General features: G+C 38.7%; 1 protein-coding gene and 1 long non-coding RNA gene across 6 annotated transcripts in view; one reads left to right on the top strand and one right to left on the bottom strand.

Moving 5' to 3' along the window:
* The window catches only part of PCDH17 (protocadherin 17), an 89993-nt gene extending 70427 nt beyond the window's left edge, over positions 1–19566 (bottom strand). For 4 of the 5 annotated variants that reach the window (XM_084525871.1, XM_084525868.1, XM_084525870.1 and 1 more), the window contains exons 1-2: positions 18934–19533; positions 14259–17377 (exon numbers count right to left, since the gene is read on the bottom strand). In XM_084525871.1, the coding sequence (XP_084381997.1) occupies positions 14259–16874 (2616 nt within the window). In that variant the 5' untranslated portion in view covers positions 16875–17377; positions 18934–19533. Of the gene's footprint in view, positions 1–14258; positions 17378–18444; positions 18837–18933 lie in introns of those variants that run through there. The other variant, XR_014694976.1, reaches the window with a different exon arrangement.
* The window catches only part of LOC311439774, a 138324-nt gene continuing 135340 nt past the window's right edge, over positions 16740–19723 (top strand). The window contains exon 1 of the long non-coding RNA XR_014694987.1: positions 16740–16868. This is a non-coding gene — a long non-coding RNA (uncharacterized lncRNA). The remainder of the gene's footprint in view (positions 16869–19723) is intronic.

Raw genomic sequence — 19723 nt, 5'->3', positions numbered from 1 at the left:
ACAAACAAAAAACAATAAAGATAAAGCAGAACCTGATTCTGAAACCATACTGCCTCTACAGAAAATGTATTTAGAGGGGGACACTGAAGATTTCTTCTAAGGTGATGGACAGAAGAACGGAGTAAATCTAGATCACCTCTTTTCCTTTCAAGCTGCAACCTTATCCCCGTTCTTTTCCTAAAAGCCTTCCCCAGAAAAGCAATGATTCCCTTAAATTCCTTAGGAAATAAGAAGTAAAACATAGGTGCTAAAGGTTACAATATGGTTACATTTAAGTGACCATAATATCACATTTATGTCACGTAAATTTCTTACAATATTTTGTTAATCACCAACAAGGTATTCTATAAGAGACTTTCTGATAGTATGTAAAGGCCTGCTCTCACACAAATATCTTAGCATAATTATTTCCTCTTAGCATTAGAAAAAGACACACCACTAAATATACTGCCAAAATAATGGCTGAATTTATGGCAAAATAGTAGATTAACTTTACAGATTCACATGCCTGTGTAAGGAGATTTTCAAGTGTGAAATGATGATGAGTTGATTTATTATTTGTGACATAAAATAAATAATTTAGGCTTGCACAAATTTAGCTAGAGGTTCTGTCCCTAAATATATTTTAAAGCCATAACAGTCATTTGCCTATGATGAGATAACTCATAAAATTAAAATTTGATTGAATACACCATTAATACAATAGCAATGGACAAGTAGACTTGGACAGAAAAAATAATTTTTTTGTGGATACAGAGCTTCATATAATCACCCATATCACTGTCACTTTAATGTTAGCATACTGCAATGACTTCATACAGTTTATAATTTAATAACATATTAAGTTAATTGACATGACAGAACAAGTGAAGATAGTTACCTTTCTTGAGGTATGATCATCTTACCTAGAACACTGCACCCACTTATCTTGGTAATCTGTAAACTCATATGTATTTTAGGGGGTGACTTTGACATGTAAATTCTTAACAACCTAGGGAAAAATAATTTTTGGATTATGCTTCTCATTAAAACTTGTCATACTGAGACTATGAAATCATATTTTGATGTTAAAATAAGCCTTACAACAAAGACTTCTCTGCAAAGATTGCAGGATTAGAAAAAGTCCTCTTTCTGTGTTAGTTTGTCAATGTCTAGGACACTGCTGCAAGTTTCACCAGGAATAGAGACTGTACAGGAATACTAATATCTGACTGAGGGTATAGTTGGAATACAGTGATTAAATTATGGGTTTGCCTCTATATTTAATCAGCAGGATGTTCAGACTGCACTTGAACACTTTTTTTTTTTTTTTTTTTTTTTTAAGGAACAGAATGCATGCAATGGAAGCTGAATGATGTATATCTTTTTTTCTTTCTTTTTTTTTTTTTCTTACATTTAAATTTTCAAAGACTTTATGCAACCTTATATAAACAATGTCCACATTACATAAGTCCCAAACCAGCATGCATAAGTGTGTGTGGGGAGGAATCCTCTTTCAAAATGGGAAAAGAAATTGAAAATATTACAGGTATAGAGCATGAAATTCCAAACAAGAACTCATGCAAAGGGGAAAAATACTAACTTAAGGTTGTTCCCAGTGAACAGACAAACCAATTATGTGTAGTACAGACTAATGCTGCTCTCTGCAGGTGGATCAAGAGCCCACATGAAGTCATATCAACTTCCAACTTCACTGGAACTCAACACAAAGTTCTTGTCTACACAGAATTGTCTCTAGGAGAGAGAATACCTGTAAATGCAAATCTGCACATATATCCTCAAAAGTTTTGTTGTTGTTGTTGGTTTGCTTTGTTTTGTTTTCTTTCAGGGAGAGAATTTCATTGGGAGATGGATTAAATTATTTCCATGGAAAGTTATTCATTTACAGAATTAAATGACATTGTAACTTATTGATGCTTATTTCTAAATAAGCTACTATGGCTACTGTGCCATTGTGAATAAAACAAAAAGCAAGGCCAAAAATACAGTCTTCAGTTCACATGCAATTTCATTAACTTCAACACGAGTTCCCAAGAATGAGTAAACTGGGTTTGTTGGTAGTTGTCGTTTAAATCTTCTCAGGCATAAAGTAATAAAATACTATCTGTCCTGCAAAAGTGCACTAAGATCAAGAGCAAAATCAATCCTCTTCCATGAAAATTGAGTTAGGATCTTATTCCTAGGAACTTTTGTATCAAAATTCAGTAGAGAGTTTCCAAGGTAATGGTGTAAAGCCTTATTTCTAAAGATTAATAATAGGATTGCTGCTTTAACTTAACTATAGCATAATGAACATCAACAACATAATGATGAGCCAAGCTACCGTCAATTTTTAGAATGTACAAGGAATAGACAAATACTGGCAAGAATTAAACTGCCATTTTCACACATCTGCCTAAAGGAGGTGTTGTAATTGGAAAAAATAAACAATAAAAATTTACTTTTAGACTGCTGAGACTCATACCAATTATTTTTGTTTGTTTGTTTGTTTGTTTGTTTGTTTTTTAATAAAATAGACACAGGTAGTAACAAATTGGGTTTTGAGATTGAGAACTGGGCATGTATTCTAACCCAAACTACAATGTAATTGTCTTTATTATAAAATACTATAGAAAATGTATGGCTCAAAATTTAAATCAGAACAAAACCTTTTTAAACAATCTCTTCTCCTCCTCCAGCTCTTCAACACATGAACTTGTTTCTTCATTGACTGCTATCAGCAAGACCAGTATAACTGCAATCAATTTATCTTTATCTAAAGATCTTTGCCAATATTAGCCAAAATACCTAAGGCTTGTTTAATAGAAACAGTTTTCTTTTTCTTTATCTTCATCCAAGTAAAATAGACTAAGAAGTGGGTCAAAACCTGGAAATCTGGCTACTCACTCCTAAGGTTCCTTTGCCAATATAAGCGTAGAAGGGGATGAAGAAAAGAGGCTCAATGTGTGTTCTGTGTATATATTTTTAAATAAAGTTTAATTAAAGCTTTCTTCAAAAATCTAGTAGTCTGTTTGAAACAATGAACACATGAATACTTAAAATGAACTACTTCACAACTGAAAGAATTATTATTTCAGTGTGATCACATTTTTGTGATGATGGGATGCAAACTATTTGGGAAGATCAAATACATGGTGGCTGATTAATACACTAATAAAACAAATTAATTAAATTATTCTGTCTCTTGCAACATTGTATTTTGTTAGGCCTGATAAGAAGTTACAGGTGGTTTAAACAGACAGAATGCAAGCTTAGACAATATAAAGACTATGCACTAAGGGAAATAACACAAAACATTTTGTTTTCCTCTCTTTTTCACCCCATGGCTACAAAGTTGACTGATAAGTTTCTTGCCTCAAAACTGTAAGATACAAATTATTGTTTGTTTTTTAATACCTTAGCAAAATGATTGAGGGTTATGCTCACATCTTACATGACTTGTACCTACTTTTCATCCCTACTTTTCATCATATCTCTCAATCCTGAAGTCTGATAGTGGGATACACAGTTTTAAGCAAGATGTATAACTTCTACCATGAAGTGGAAAATTAGGTCCTTCCTTACTTATATCCTTGCCTCAGGAAAAAATGACAACAGAATTTGTCTCTGAACTTGATGCTTTCTAGGGTGCAGTAAAAAATACAGACTGACAGAAGTCTGCACAGATCATATACAATGTAAATAAATAAATAAATAAAATAATTTAGATGTGCATAGGTTGTTAACAATACTTTTTATCCAGCTAGATAGTTGTTTTCAATCTATGCTGTTCTAACATCTATGTACCTACATGTAGGCATTCACACATGCACGTATATTATCTGTCATACACTGTAGAAATTCAAATAGTTTCCAAGGCTTCCTGGCTCCCATTTTTAAAAGACATTTAAATTCATTAAAGGCACTCTAAATTCCACTATATTCTTATTGTCATTTGATCCACTGAAATGATGAAGAGATCAGAAAAGAACACACTGGGTACTTTACAGCTGTGGCTGGATAATCTTGCTCATGATCATCAAAGCAGGATTGTTTTTATGATCTTTAAATCTGCATATCAAATTACGCAAGTCTATGTGAAAGAGCAAAAACATCAAATATTCAGACATGAGGACTATCTCAGTAGAGTACTAGAGAATGCAGTTTGAGGCTAAGTGATACGAACAGCTTTTGCAGCTTTGCAATGTTTTTTAAAGCAAGGCAGAGAAGCAACAGGGAGCAGTTCAAGTAACAGATTCTAAATTGAGTTCCACATATGCTTACACATATCAGTAACTCCAATCCTGTAAGCCATCTATTTAACTCTGTGCCTCTGTTGACCTAAATTAAAATATTCACCGAATATTTTCTAAGGATCATGCCTTGGAAGACATAATACTACTGTGATTTTTTTATTTTTTTTTTTTTAAGTTGGTGTCCATAGGCCTTAAAATTAATCATCTGCTGATTAAGGACATTGTTCTGCTCTTTCTAGATTTGTGGAAAGAACAGACTTTACCTCAATATCAGGCAAAAATGTCAGAACAAAGACCAAGTGCTGAGTCTAAGGTGCTTTGTTGAAACAATGCTTTTGGGTTTCTGTCACCTTTAAAATTTTATAAAATCCAAATATTTTCATTAAGTATGCATAAAATTTGTTTAGCTCATATTGGTTATTGGTTTAACTTTAAAATAAAAATATATATATAAAAAATAAAAAAAAAAAAAAGGAAAAAACGCTGAATTGTAGCTAAACAAGCTTAACCATAAGTGGTTGCTTAGCAATCAGCAATGAATGAAAGAGAAATATAGTAAGTAAAGATACTGACTGACATGTTCTGTGTTTGAATCATGGTATTCATTAAGAAGAACAGAATAACACCAACAGAAATTTAAAACAAAACTCTATTAATAAAAGAATACATATAACTGTCATTAGGAACAAATTATGCATTTAAAAGCTACAAATTGTTATTCACATGTCTGTTCTCTGCAAGAAAATCCTTTAGCTATTATTAAAAATACATTAAAATCCTTCAAAAGTTTGATGAAGCCATTATTTACCTTTTGTTTTTAATTCAATTGTCAAGTGTGCTTCCAATGATTTTAAACACAGTATATATCTACAAAGCAAGCAAGAGTTTACAGCTTTGAAGACTTTGAATTGATTTTTAATGCACTGGCTTTCAAAGACTACAAAGGCTGCTCTCTGCTGATAAAGACAGTAAACAAGAAATTGTCCTTTAAATGTTCCCTTTAATGTTTTTCTTTAATTAAAAGTCAATCAAGAAAAAAAAAAAAAAAAAAAAAAAAAAAAACATTGCAACAGTAAAAAAAAAAAAAAAATAAGACTAATTTTTTTTTATATTTTTTTGTCACGATGCATTTAAGCTAGAATGAAAACTTTTTTGTTCTTGTTTACTTGTGTTAGTTTAGGCTTTCTCTGCACTGTAAACATTGCTAATCAAGAACTAAAAACATAAACATGGTCTATTTCTGAACGTAGTTATTTTTATTATGCAGAAATATTAAAAATAAAATAAGAGTAAATGTTTTTAAGGTACTGAAGAAAAATTATTTTTAATACCTTTAGATAATTTTAATACATTCCTTTCCTGTAATCAGACCAAAGCCTATTTATGTAGATTAGTTACATCTAGAGTCTCATTTATCCAACCTGTATTTATCCTTTGATCACAAAGCTTGTTAACTTAAATGGTCTTTTATTGTTATGATTCGTTTTCCCATAATTATGCAGTTTAACTGCCTGATTTTTTTTGAATAAATATATGCAAACGCGCCAATCATATTCAGCAGTGTTATGCTAGATGCTCAATGAACTGTAAGAGCCATTTCAATACAATAAAACTGCTTGGAAGTGTTCCAGGGCAAGGACTGCAAATACCAGTAATCATAGTGTCACTAGAACTAGTACAGGCAAATACAAGCGTGTCACACATATATCAATAGACAGTCTGAAACACTGCCTGAAACTAATTTCACATGTCTATCACTGCAAAAACTTACAATGCATCGATCAGAGGTACCACCCACACAACTGAAAGTATGCATTTGTATCTTGTAACAAGAGTTTTGTTTTTCCCTTTTAGAGTCCTCCTTTGGCATGCCATGGAGACTGCAGCATGCAGTCACCCGGCAGCAAACAGAATGTGATTAGAAACTCTTCTGTTATGAGCAAAAGTATTTTCTGAACCAGAGGAACTCTGGTCTGATGCATATATGACAGCCAGTAGAAATGTCCACAGCTAATATGAAATACTGTTCACTTGAAGTATTTATTTGTCTAGATTGCCTATAGAATACAGAACTGAAAATAGATCAGCATGGGATTGATTGTCTTGGGGATTGAAAGAGGAATTGGCTCCTCACCACATGAAAATAAGATACAAACTGATCTTTATGCTGTGCTTCTTTACAAGCAACATTAATAATTGGCTGAAGCAATTCAGCTTTATCTTCATATGTAGATGGACTGCTTTTTTGAGGACACATCACCAGACAGGAAAAAAATAATAATAATTATCATTTCAAGCAAGTAAGAGATGAACTGATTTGATGCTATCCTGTACAGGTAACACCACTAACTAGTTGAAGCAATTCAGTAAAGAAAGATATACTTCTCCTATGACCTTAATAAGCAGGAACTGTATCAGAAGCCTTTGGGACTCAGCTAGAAAACATATGACTGATCAAGGAGGTTATTTAAAGCACTGCCTAATATCCTAATTAACAGAGACATTCATATGAATTTGCTTGTTCTTGAATGTAGTACTTAATACTGAGAATTTTATCTAAAATGCTTAATAATTTATCTATTTTTTTCTTGTGGGATTTACAGTAATTAATCCAGAATCTTCTGCAGGGAAGAAAACAAAAAGCAAAACAAAACAAAATAAAACAAAACAAAACAAAAAAACTAAAGGATGCTCTAAAAAGACCATGACAAATACATTACAAGGGCTTAGAACACACCCTGGCTATGACTTACGGCAGGCAGTATACTACTCCATTTCATCTAATCATATCAAGAAAGGCTGCAACAAATAGTTGATCTCCTTGCTGCTTCCTTAAAAACCTAACAAATGAAACTCTTACACTCAGTGAACTTTTCCCACAAAATGATTTTGCCACTGTCTTCTGCGTACCTTTCTTATTTTTCTTTCTTTTTATTTTTTATTTTTCCCTATTTAAGTAACAACCTGCACTGCCCTGATACTTTTCACTTTTTTCCTAGATTCTCAAACCCTTTAGCATTAATTTCTCCACTTCTCTTCTTACAGTTGAAGTAGAGATACAACTGAAAGCATAAAGCTGTAAGACTATCTGCTGCAAAAATTTGTCCCAACTGCTCTACTCTGACCTTTTGACATCAAAGGATTGCTTTGACACTTTTCAAGATAAAAACGGAGCTGTGTTTCTGCTCCGGTCAACAAATCATTGTTTAAGTTCTTTTCACAGAAAATTCTCACCTGTTGTAAAATACTAGTACTAGTAGCAAAATGTCTTTCCTTTATACGTGCTGAGAATCGTAAATCTTGAAGAGGTATCTCAAGACCTCTGCCATGCATCCTACATGTTTTCTTCAGTAAGAAAACAACAAGCCAAATACATACACTTTTTATATGTATAATGAGTGTCTTCTACCTAAAACAAATTTGGCAAGACATGTTAATTTTTATAGGAACAATGAAGGAAAGAGAGATAAAGCAAAATCTTTAAAAATATAAATGCAAATATTAGCATGTATGTTATTGTTTCCTGAGAAGGAAGATAAAAAATTAAGAAAAAAATGTTGAAAAAAATATTTTTCATTTGAAAACAAAATCCCAACTGGGATACATGGTCATGTATTGTGACTTTGGATGTATTCTTATTTGATGATATTTTTACCTTCTTAGAAAAGTAAGTTTGTACCTATGCCTTCTTAATAGCCCATGTTATCTGGCAATATTTCACAGGTACCTAATGATAATTTACTACATAACAATATTTGCTAAATGTTAAGAATAATCTGTATTCTGCACACTTTTAAAAGTTTGTGAAAACATATGAAAATATATGCTCAGCAATATGTTCAATGGAGTCTGATTTCTCCTTTCAGCTGCACACCTGATTATGTTACAGTTTACATCATAGTTATGAAATCCTCTAAATTCCAGCCTCCTCAATTAATGTTTGTAAAGAAGCTGTAAGAAAATACAAAAAGCTAAAGTCTAAAAATAACAGGCCTAATCATACTATTCTTAGCTGCACTCTGTGAGAATCTTAGTCACAATTTACTCTTGAACCACTGAAATAATTGATGAAGTCAAAATTATGCTATTGACTGATATCTGAGTAAAACCAGCCTTTTTCACCAGCGTGTGTAAGGTTAACAGAAAGCTGACCAAATCTACTGTTAAAAGATAACTGGTCAAAGAATCATTTGTACAAAAAAATGGTAATCACAAATGTATGTGAATTTTCCCTGTTAAGGTTAGGCAGTAAGCGTGAGAACCAAGATGAGGAAAGCTCAAGCAACTTTAAGACCCATTGTGTGATCTAGTAAATGTTGCGTGACTTGCCTCATCTTTTTTTTTTTTAACTTCACTAATTTTTATACTCTTATAATTTATAAAACAGCAAATTCTATGGAGATGTTATTATTCTTAATTTATTGGTAATTGAGAATTTCTGTTCTGGCAGCAACAACTTCTTTCTTACATCAGTGTTCTACTTCAGCCTCCTAAGTTGCCTTTATCTATATTATTTTTATTGCTTAATATTATAGCATTTCAAAATTCTTTAGATCTCACATGGATTTATATATCAGGAATGATCCTTTTGAAAATAATATTACTATAAACAATACTGGCAAGGAGATTAAGACCAAAACCAGAGCAGCAGTAACATAAAACAGGAATCCAGTCCTGCTTCCTCTGCCTAATTCGGCAGCCGGGGTGGATGTAAGGGTGAGCTCTAGGTTGCCAGTTCTGGTCCCAAAGTACATTGTGCTATCAGGGTATCTTGAGGAAGAATGAGATAATGCTTCACCAAAACATAAAAAAAGATTCTGTCCTGCAATTCTTTTCCAGTCAACCCCAATATTACTTCGATGAATAAGTAAACATAATGCTACAGAACTGCAAAACACAAAATCATACTAATTGCAGACTCTATCTACACAATGCAAGCATTCATAGTTATTTTGAGTAATTTTGCAAGAAATCTAACCTTGACAGACTGTAATAACTACCATAATGCATTATAGTAAGGCAATTCTGATATTACATTTGATAACAATCCTTAGATATGGCCCTAGAATATGAAGCTGCAAAATCCAAACATATAGAGTACAGACCTGTCTACCTGCAAACATGTAAAATTGCTCCCAAATCTCCCTGGTGCAAAATGTAAACTTCTATCAGCTAAAATGCAAGAGAATAATACTCCTTATTTGCAGCAGAAGATACAAAAATCAGACTTATTGACTGATTTATGACAAGAATGTAAAACACTGAGAATGAATGCAACTTTTGTAAGTAAAGTTTTGTGCTTCTTTTTGCAATCAAAGCAAAGCATGGAACAACACTACATGTAAAGACAAGGGAGCATTAATACAAATTATATTTTTATTTCTCTTGAAGACTGCTACTTCTTATGTACTACCACACACCTGGCAATGAAGCTGCACTGGGGCTTGACAGTAATCTTTTGGTGCATCATAAACATCAGGTGCCTGAAGTATTAGGAATGATCTGTACTTTATCTTAAAATGCTGCAGGACTGGCTGATACAGCAACTGCAGTGATTCCCAGCTTGAGAGTTTCTTGCAACACAATCATTCTTTTTTGTTGTTTGTTTAGAACAAGCTGTGACCACCGCCTCCTTTATTCAGTCCCTTCTCATTCCTCATACATATACAAACCTCTCCAAGTTGCACCACAAGTGAAATAAAAAATAATTTCTAGGATCATCAACAATCTTTGTATATGGATACAGGTTTCTATAACTCTATCATATCACTTTGAGGAATCTTTTTCCAGAACCTATTTATTTAAACAACCTATTCATTTCCCTGTATCCATCCATTCTTTTATCTGTTGGAAACCTGCAGGAAAAAAAATTGTGCCTTGTTCAACCAGGGAAAGATTTTCCCACGTTAATACAAACTGATTAACACAGAACTTTTTGGTAGGAGAGATATGAACATATGTGTGTAAGTTTATACATTTTTCATAATTGTATCTATACATATATATGCTTTAAATATACAAATATTTAATGACTGCTCTTCAAAATAAAACAAAATACTGTTTCTCTTAACCAGGTGAGTAGATCAACTTGATGTACTCTCCAGAACAAGATGAACAGAATTTTCCCAGTAGTCTTTAAATTCTAGAGTGAATACATATTATATTTCAGCCATTAAGAGACTCCATTTTCTCCTGCAAATATTTAAATATTTTTTATTGACTCACCCTTTGAAAGCACTGTTTCTAAAGAATGTTTAGAATATGATTGCTGAAGCAAAAAACAAGGAAACATGCTAACGTGTGGCTGTTCTAACTTCCCAGTTAAACACTGTTCTTCATGCACATCAACCTCATGAGCGCTTGAATCACAAACGGTCTATTTTCACAGACCCTAAGCATTTGCAGCTCTACTATGTCAATGCCTCTCTTATGCTGTAGGTATTCAGCATCCTTGTCTATTAATCCAAAATGTTATATGTACCTATATGTGTGCATGTTTAAACTAATTAATATGGCACTGAATAATTTCATTGTTCATTAATAACATGGGATAACTGCATATAGCCAAATACTACAAAGTAGTGAATAAACAACAAGTTTTTAAACCTTGTGACTAATGAACAGAAGATGCTTACAAGATTACACAGCTCTAACACGTATCAAGCAGTTTTTTACTCAAGTGATGGTCCTTTGGTGTCAGTCTGAAACCCATAGCCAATGAGTTTAACCCACAGGTGTACATTGATACAACCTGAGCTGTATGTAGAACAAAATTCTATTCACCAGAAATCAGGGAATCATGATACTTACTGATGTTAATAGCCATTACTGCAAAGAAAAAAAAAAAATAGGCACTCCTAATAAGAGTGAGAAAACCTGGATCTTACTAAGAAAGAAATTATTTATTTGATTTTAAATATTTATAAACTCAGTTGAATGTACTAAGTAATAATAGAACACTTAGTATGTGTATATATATAAATCCATAGTGTATAAGTAAATATATTTATATGTATATAAACATAAAGTTTTAATAATGGCTTCCTGTTACAGAAATTTGCCATTAAACACTTGCCGAGAAAATGAGAGTGAAGGAAAGCAGGTCCATTGTATAAATTATATAGTGTAAGATTATCACGACTCAGTAATATATCTGGAAAAACTAAAGTGAATATTCACTACAAAACATTTAGCTTTCCTTTACTGAGGTAACAACACCTTTTTGCTTTTTTGAACTGTTTGGATTCTGCACCTTCACCCTTCCCTCCCCCCCCACTGGCTATAACTTTGATTTTAACTGTGCAATTTGCGCTTCCAGACAGAGATTTTCTGGATTGATTAAGGATGTATTAGATGCATATAGAGGGCTTATCCTTTACTGTTTCTCTGTAAGTTTGCAGTTTGAATTTTACATGACACAGAAATAAAGGACCAGACAGAAAGTACTTGTCTACATTCTAAATGTACATTCTACTGTCTAAATGCAAATCTTATATAGTATTTACTCTAGAGATGGAGAATACAAAATGTATTTTAGTAATACAAAATCATAGCAAATAGGATCAGATATTCCCATCTACCTACTTTGAGTCTGGGACTTTCCTGAATAGAAAACTGCTTGGTTTCATATGCTGTTTTGTTTTGTTAATATAACTACAAAGTACAGCATTAAAAACTATGTTTGAATGAGTGTTCACTACAGAAAAAATGTTTCCTAATCTGCTATCTGCACCATCTAAACATCCCAAGCACTCTGTGTAAACATTCAAGGAAAGCAAGAGCAAAACATTACATATGTATGTTCTGTGTGAAGTTATGGTAAACATTTCCCACAGTTCCTGTGTTGAAAACTCTTATAGAAACCACAACACACCTTTTTATGGTAGGAAATTCCTCTTAGAGCTTTATATATGTCTCAGGGAAAAAAAAAAAAAAAAAAAAAAAAAAAGTCATGACTGATATACAGTGAACACTGTAAAAAAGGAGTCATATTTTCCATAGGGAGTTTACACTACAATTGAATCTTTACTACTCAGTAGCATCAATACATGAATTAATTGCTTTATATAGACATTACATGGTTGTAGAAAGGTAAAATTTTCTGTCTTTCAGTAACTATTACACTTGTCAGTAGGTTAAAAAATATATTATTCTTTTTTTTTTTTTCATTATGACCACTCCATTTTACATTAAAAAATAAAAATAAAAAATAAAAATTTACATTACTTAAATATGTCATTGAAAGTTATTTGTCTTGTAAAGCATGAATTATAAATCAAATTATGTCTGGTTGTGTCCTAATCTAAACTTTTTCCTGAAGTGTCACTTTTTGTTAAAATCAATTCCAGATTTTAAGTATTGTTCTGCTCACCTAATTGATAGCAACACAACTTCATGATAGGCATAAAATGGTTTCTGTGATACAGCTCAGTAACAGGTTGAGGATTATTTCACAGTGACCTTGTACAGACAGATTTTTCTTTTTTTTTTTTTTTTTTTTCTTTCTTTCTTCTTCTTTTTTCTTTTTTCTATTTTTTTTCTGTTAAAAGTATTCAATTCACAGTTACCAGAATTTTGGTTACTTGACAATTACTGATGGCCACTTCTATTTAGTTTAAAATGTTAGATGCAGTTGGCAACTAGAACATTCGATGTCCACAGACTGCAGGGTAGGATAACTCAAAGGTATAATGAATTTTCTTTCAATACATCAAGTGTCTACAGTGCAACTTCTTTCCCACTAGCTGCATTCACAAAATGAGTCTGTGTCACTTCTGATACACTCAGCTCATTCCCCTATGACTCAGAACAGCATATTAGGAGAACCACAGGACAAAACAGATATGACATTTCAAATATATTTAATAGTCATTATCCAGAGCCTGCTTTCAATTCAAAAGTTAAAAATCACTTTGGAACATACCTGTAGTATTTGAACATTAAGCTGCATTAATCATGAAGTAATATTTTAAATTAAATCAACTGGAGCCAAATTCTGCCCTCATCTTCACTCTGTGAGTTCACTGTTCTGGAATATATCTTCTGAGTTTGGATTTTAAACTATCTGCTAGAAATTAATTCATTTGATCAGCATCCTTTATCCAATGGTCCAAATTCTGCCATTTCTCAGAGTCACAAAAGTCAGTAGAGGACAGTGTGGATATAACTGACAGCAGAATGCAGCCCAGCTGTAATTTCTAAATGAGCTTTGGTAAAAGACAGAGCACATAAGTCTTTCACTATAAAGCAATAATCAATATTGACTCAGGCTACTGGAAATCTGACTAGTTGTTTTGCTGTTTTATGACAGGATATGAGTTTTGTTAACATTTGGGGGTAGAAAGGAGCTGCCACGTACAATTTTTCTACTTGACTAAGCAAAAATTGGAGATTGTTTATGGGGAGAGGAGGAGGCAATGGGGCCCCAATGATACTGTTCTATGTCAAAAATAAATATTTATGTATATATATTCTAAAGAAGGAAATTTAAAAAAATTAAAAACATACATCTGGAAAAGATAGCTCATATTTACATACAGGATTGGAGGGCTATAATATACTGTTGCAATAGATGTCCTCAGTGTGTAGAGTTTCTCCCATGTCACGTTACTACAGATGATATGACTGCTTCAGAAACATCCTCCCCCTTCTACGCCCCAAACCAAAGCAATGTGAAACCTGTGGAAGTGCCCACCTCTGTCTGATGATCTTCTGGGAAAATAATCCAAAGTGCCCCAAGTGACCCAAAATTAAGTGCCTACCTGCACTCTTACATGCACCTCTTTTACACTGCTCCATTTCTTTCAGTGAGCACTTACTTTTGAGCCACACAGGAAATGCCAGTGTGACAGCAGAACCAGACACATCAAATGTGATCTGTTTCCACTTTTATTAAGTCCACCTCTCCTTAATGACTTGGGTTGATCTCCTCAGTGATGCCTTACAGCAGATTTCACTGCAGACAAAATGTAAAGTTAAACCAGCATCTAAAGTGAGGTCCAGGGTATTCTAAAAGTCTCCTACCTGAATTATGGACATCCGGCTCGGGGGAGCCTCGCTGGCGTTAGTCCCTTGCCCTGTGAAGCTGGTATGGCAGCCCACATGTCCCTGGGGTACAGTCAGGTTGTTGGAGGCGGGCTTCAGGTACATCACCTCAGACCTGGGAGAGCTGAGGGGCAGGCGGGTCTGGTAGTCAAAGTACATGGGTGAGGTGGCCAGGGATGGGCTGCTCACCACGTTCATGACATTGAGGGGGCCCCGGCTGTCCTCGCCCTCACTGGGCACCAGCATAATGTCATTCTTGCTGATCTTCTTCTTCTTGCCCTTGCCCCCTCCACTGCCACTGCCTCCTCCTCCCCCGCCACTGCCTCCCCCTCCTCCCAGCTGAGGGTGGCTATACTCAGCAATGCGACAATTATAGGTTCGGATCTCCTTGTTCTCTCGCTTGCATTTCACAGCAATAGTGATCATGGCAGCCAGCAAGATGATGGAGACAGTGCTCAGGGTCACGATCAGGGGCAGAGACAAGTCCCAGTGTGGTCGCCGATGCTGCTCACCATTCACTTGTGGCTCACCAGCCTCAGGCAGGGGCCCCGCCAAGGCCCTCACAATGAGCTTGGCCACTGCAGAGAGGCTGGGCTTGCCATGGTCACTGACTTTTACCACAAGTTCAGCCACAGGGCTGAGCTCCTCCCAGTAGGGGTGCAAGGTACGTATCTCACCACTAGTGGGGTCCATCTCAAAGAGGTGCTCCTCGTTGCCTTCCACAATCTCATATGTGAGGCGCCCACTCTCCCCAAAGTCACTGTCCAGGGCACGGACAGTGCCCACTGGGTAGCCCACCCCGGCGTTGCGTGGCACCTGCAGCTCGGCAGTGTCATTGATGAGGGCAGGCAGGACAATGAGGGGTGCATTATCATTGACATCGAGCACAGTGACACGTACTGTGGCATTGCTCTCGCGGTGGGGTGAACCCGAGTCCTTGGCCAGCACGCGAAACTCAAAGTGCTTTGTCTGCTCATAGTTGAAGCTCCTCAGGGCATAGATAGCACCATTGGTTGGGTTGACAGAGACATAGGTGTAGATGGAGACGTCACCTACATGCCCAGGCAGAATGGAGTAAGAAACTGTCCCATTTTGCCCTAGATCCGGGTCCTGGGCCAATACAGAGCCCAGGTATTCTCCAGGGATATTGTTCTCAGGCACCTGCAACACATAGAGGTTCTTGCTGAAGCGGGGTGGGTTGTCATTCTCATCGAGGATCCGGACAGAGAACGACTTGGTGGAGTTGAGTGGTGGGCTGCCCCCATCCCGTGCCACGATGGTCACATTGTATTCATCCTGTGCCTCACGGTCTAGGGGACGGTCGGTGACCACAGTGTAGAAGTTGTCGTAGTTCTCCTCCAGGGTGAAAGGGACGGCTCCAGGCCCACCACCACCACCCAGCACCCGGCACTGGAGCTGCCCATTCTTGCCAGAGTCACGGTCGGTGACCCGCACCAGGGCAATGACAGTGCCTGGTGGGGCAGCCTCACTCAGTGCTCCCTGGCGAACAGACACAAAGCCAATGGTGGGCGCATTGTCGTTGCGGTCAATGAGACGGACGGTGACTTTACAGTGAGCAGGGATAGGGTTGGGTCCCAGGTCCCGAGCCTGGACATCGATCTCTATAAGGCCACTCTCCTCGTAGTCCAGGTTGCCTTTGACGCGGATGAGGCCACTCTGTGGGTCGATGCTGAAGAGGTCGCGGACACGCTCAGGTGCATAGCCACTGAAGGAATAGAGCACCTCCCCGTTGGTGCCCTCGTCGGCATCAGTGGCATTGAGGTCAATGACAGCTGTGCCCAGTGGTGCATTCTCTGGCAGTTCCACCACATAGGAGGCTGCCTCAAAGACAGGGCTGTTGTCGTTGGAGTCAATGAGGCGCACATTGATCTGCACCGTGCCTGAGCGCGGTGGGTCGCCGCCATCCAGTGCTGTCAGCACCAGGGTGTGGTGGCTCTGCTCCTCACGGTCTAATGGCTTCTGGATGACCAGCTCCGGAAACTTTGTGCCATCACCACGAGACTTCACATCAAGGGAGAAGAGGCCATAGTCATCACGGGTGAGCAGGTAGGTGCGCAGCCCGTTGTCCCCAGCATCTGGGTCGTGGGCGCTGGTGAGGGGGAAGCGGGTGCCCGGCGCGGCATTCTCTGAAATGTCCATGTCCACCTGGTCAGAAGGGAACGCCGGTGCGTTGTCGTTCAGGTCCTGGATCTCTACCTTGATCATGCAGATCTCCTGGTCGTTGGCGAACACCTCGAGGGACAGCTGGCACTTGGCACTGCGCCGGCACAGCGCCTCGCGGTCAATGCGCTGCTTGGTGTAGAGCAGCCCGCTCTCCCCGTCCACGTCGAGGAGGTGCGGGGCTGAGTTCTCCAGCACCCTGAAGGTGGACTTGGCGCCGCGACCACCGCCGGGGCCGCCGCGCTCAGCGGGCAGCATCCCACCGCCCGCCGTGCCCGCCGCCAGACGCGCATCGCGGCCGATGTTCCCGATAACCGTGCCCGCTCCCTGCTCCTCCGGCACCGAGTAATTCAGGTTCTTCAGCGACAGGGCGGGAGCCCAGAAGAGGAAGAAGCAACAAATGGAAAGGTACATCCCCGAGCAGGGGTGGGGGTGGCAGCAGCTGCAGCGGCGACCAGGGTTGTCCCCGTCTTCTCTGCCTCCTGTGCGGGGATTGCTCTTCCTCCTCCAACACCGTTCCTTTTTTTTTTTTTTTTTTTCTTTTTTCCCCTCCTCTCTCCCCACCCCTATATTTTAAGTTCCTGAACCTGTTGCTCTAAAACATCTGCAGAGACACAGGATGAGAGGCAGCAAATGGACCATGTAGCTCAGAGGGAGGGAGCGAGCGAGCGGGGGGGCCGCGGGGGAGGGGGAGCAGCCTCGGCAGCCTTTCAGCAAGCGCTTGCCGTGCTTGCAGTCCCCTCGCAGTTACTTCGGCTGTCCAACTTCGGCAGTGGGAGGATTTCAAAAATCAGAAAATTGGCAAAAAGGTCTTCTCCTTTGGGCAGGCGAAGTGTTCCAGATCCTTGAATCTCCGCAGATGTACAAAGGATAGTAAAAATAACAATCATAAAAAATCGGCGGCGGCGGTTGTTTTTCTAAAAACGATCAAAAAGATTTTTTTTTAATACGTGTGTTTATATATACATGGGGAAAGGGGTGGTGGCCACAGGTCTGTAAGCAAGGGGAGAAAAGCTTATTTGCTACTCATCCCTTGCGATGCGATAGATAGAGTGAAAGGATGAGAGAGAAACAGAAGGGGAAAGAAGTCTCAGCTTGTTGTTGAAGCCTTCTTCGTGTGCAGTGAGAGGCAGTGAAATGTCTGATTGCACCGCGGGGTTGTTGGTTTTCAGGGAGTGTTTTGCTGCATTTAGAGATCTAATCTTGCATTGCTTGCGGCAGAGAGCTGCATCTCGCTGCCACCGGTATTTCCCCCTCTCTGTCTCGTACACCCTCACTCTTTCCTTCCCGAATCACAAGGCAAGGGAATTAGAATTGGAGAGTAGAAGGGAAAACAAAACAAAACACATAACAAACTAGTATCCGGATTTGTAGTTTCCTTTCTCTCCCTTCACTACCAGCCTCCCACTCAACCGTTTTGGGGTGGAAAAATATTAAGAAACCCACCAGCTGATCATCATCCTTAGCAGTAAACATATATCTTTTAAGAGAAATCACAGGCTGTGTTCAATCAGATGCACACTTGGGTTTCTTTAAGACAGGCCAGTAGCCGCCGCCACCACCACATCCTTTCTCTGTGTATCTATGCGTGTGTGCGTATGCGTGTCTGAGGAGCTGCACTTTTCTAGATGCAGTTTAATTCCAGTTTGCTTTTCTCTCCAGTCAAGAGGAAATCAACAGGCAACCCATGGCTGCACGGATAGATTAAAAAAAAAAAAAAAAAAAAAAAAAAAAAAAAAAAAGCGAGCGAGAGAGAAAGGAAAGGACTAAGGGGGTGGGGGGAAGAGAGAGAGAAAGAAAAGCCACCACACACACACTCTCTTAGTCTCTCGCTAAAAGGGAAACAGTCTCTGTATTCACAAGGCTGCGCTGTCAAGTGCCTCTCTTTTCTTTCTATTCAGTATCTCCTTCCAATGACACTGCCGCCTAGTCCTCTTCATTTAGGGGAGGGGAGAGGAAGAGAAAAAACAATTTGGGTGATGAATAAAGTGGCAGATCTTTTAATCGACTAATTCGCTTATATTAAAGCCTATGCAGTTCCGTGGCTGGTGTGATGCATTTTTTGCAGCCCTTTCAAGCTTTAGTAGTCTCTCTGGGCATCTTGGTGTAGTGGGGAGAACAGCAGCAACGCTGGATACATTCACCCTGATTTACCTTTCCCAGTAAAATGATGTATAAGTAAATATTGGGGAATGGTAAATTTTATTTCAGGTTCTTTTTACAACCAGAAATAAATGAATGGCAGATCCAGAAATACAGGTGTTTGAATTTGCTGGATGAGTCAGATCCAGCGGAACAAATCACATTCACTATCGCCTCATGTTCCTCCCTTCACAGACATTAGTTGCAGCTTCTTCCTAACGCTTCTGACTCACTCTATAGACAGAAAAAAAAATAATCAGATTTATGTTTTGGAGGGAAAAAAAAGGAATGAAAGAAGGGGGTGTCGGATCCAGCTACACTTTTACTATACCTCTTTCTCCTGGAGACTGAGGATCAGGAAAACAAGGCTGTTATCCACTCACTGGCACAGAGGCGCGTCTGTCTCCTGCTTTGCTGAGTGTTTTTAACCACCTTTCCTCAGTGTTATGTGTGAAATAATCAGAGATCTTTCAGATTAAGATAGCAAAAAAATAAAAAACAACCCATAAGTTCCCAATGCATAGCTCACAGATCTAGTTCCAAGTCTCAGTCCTGCACTGCTTTTTTTCCTCCTTTATTTGAGTCCGGACCCCAAAGTACACAGTTAATTCTGCAACCTGTGGTGAAGAGGCTCTCAAAACCCCAAGAAAACACCCGATCTCTTCTCCGCCTCATTGACGGGTGGCCCCTCTCAAACAGACGGTCTCCAGCCCCAGCCAGACAGCACGCAAAAGCCACGCCGATCCCTGGTAAGCCAGATCCATTTCACCAGCCGCCCGCGGAGCAAGTGGAGATTCAGCGAAAATTCAACAGTTGGAGCCGCTCGCTCTCTCTTTTTTTTTTTTTTTTTTCCTCCTCCGCCTCGCCTGCCTCACTGCAGCACTGGCGGTGCCGCCACGCCGCGCCGCGCTCGCCCAGCGCCGCTCGCCGACTGCCTCTATGCGCCGCACGCCGCGGCTTAAACATTGATACTGATTCACGCGCAGCCAATCGCCGGCCGAGCCGACGGACCGCCCCGGCGCCGCTCGGCCAATGGGGAGGCTGCGCAATGCGGGGGGGGCCGGGGGCGGGGCGGTGGCGGCGGGCGCCGGGTGCCATTGATGAGATCGCGGCGCTGCCGG

The sequence above is a fragment of the Aythya ferina genome (assembly GCF_964211825.1).
Source record: "Aythya ferina genome assembly, chromosome: 1".
Taxonomy (NCBI): Eukaryota; Metazoa; Chordata; class Aves; order Anseriformes; family Anatidae; genus Aythya; species Aythya ferina.
This window is presented reverse-complemented; position numbering and strand designations above follow the sequence as displayed.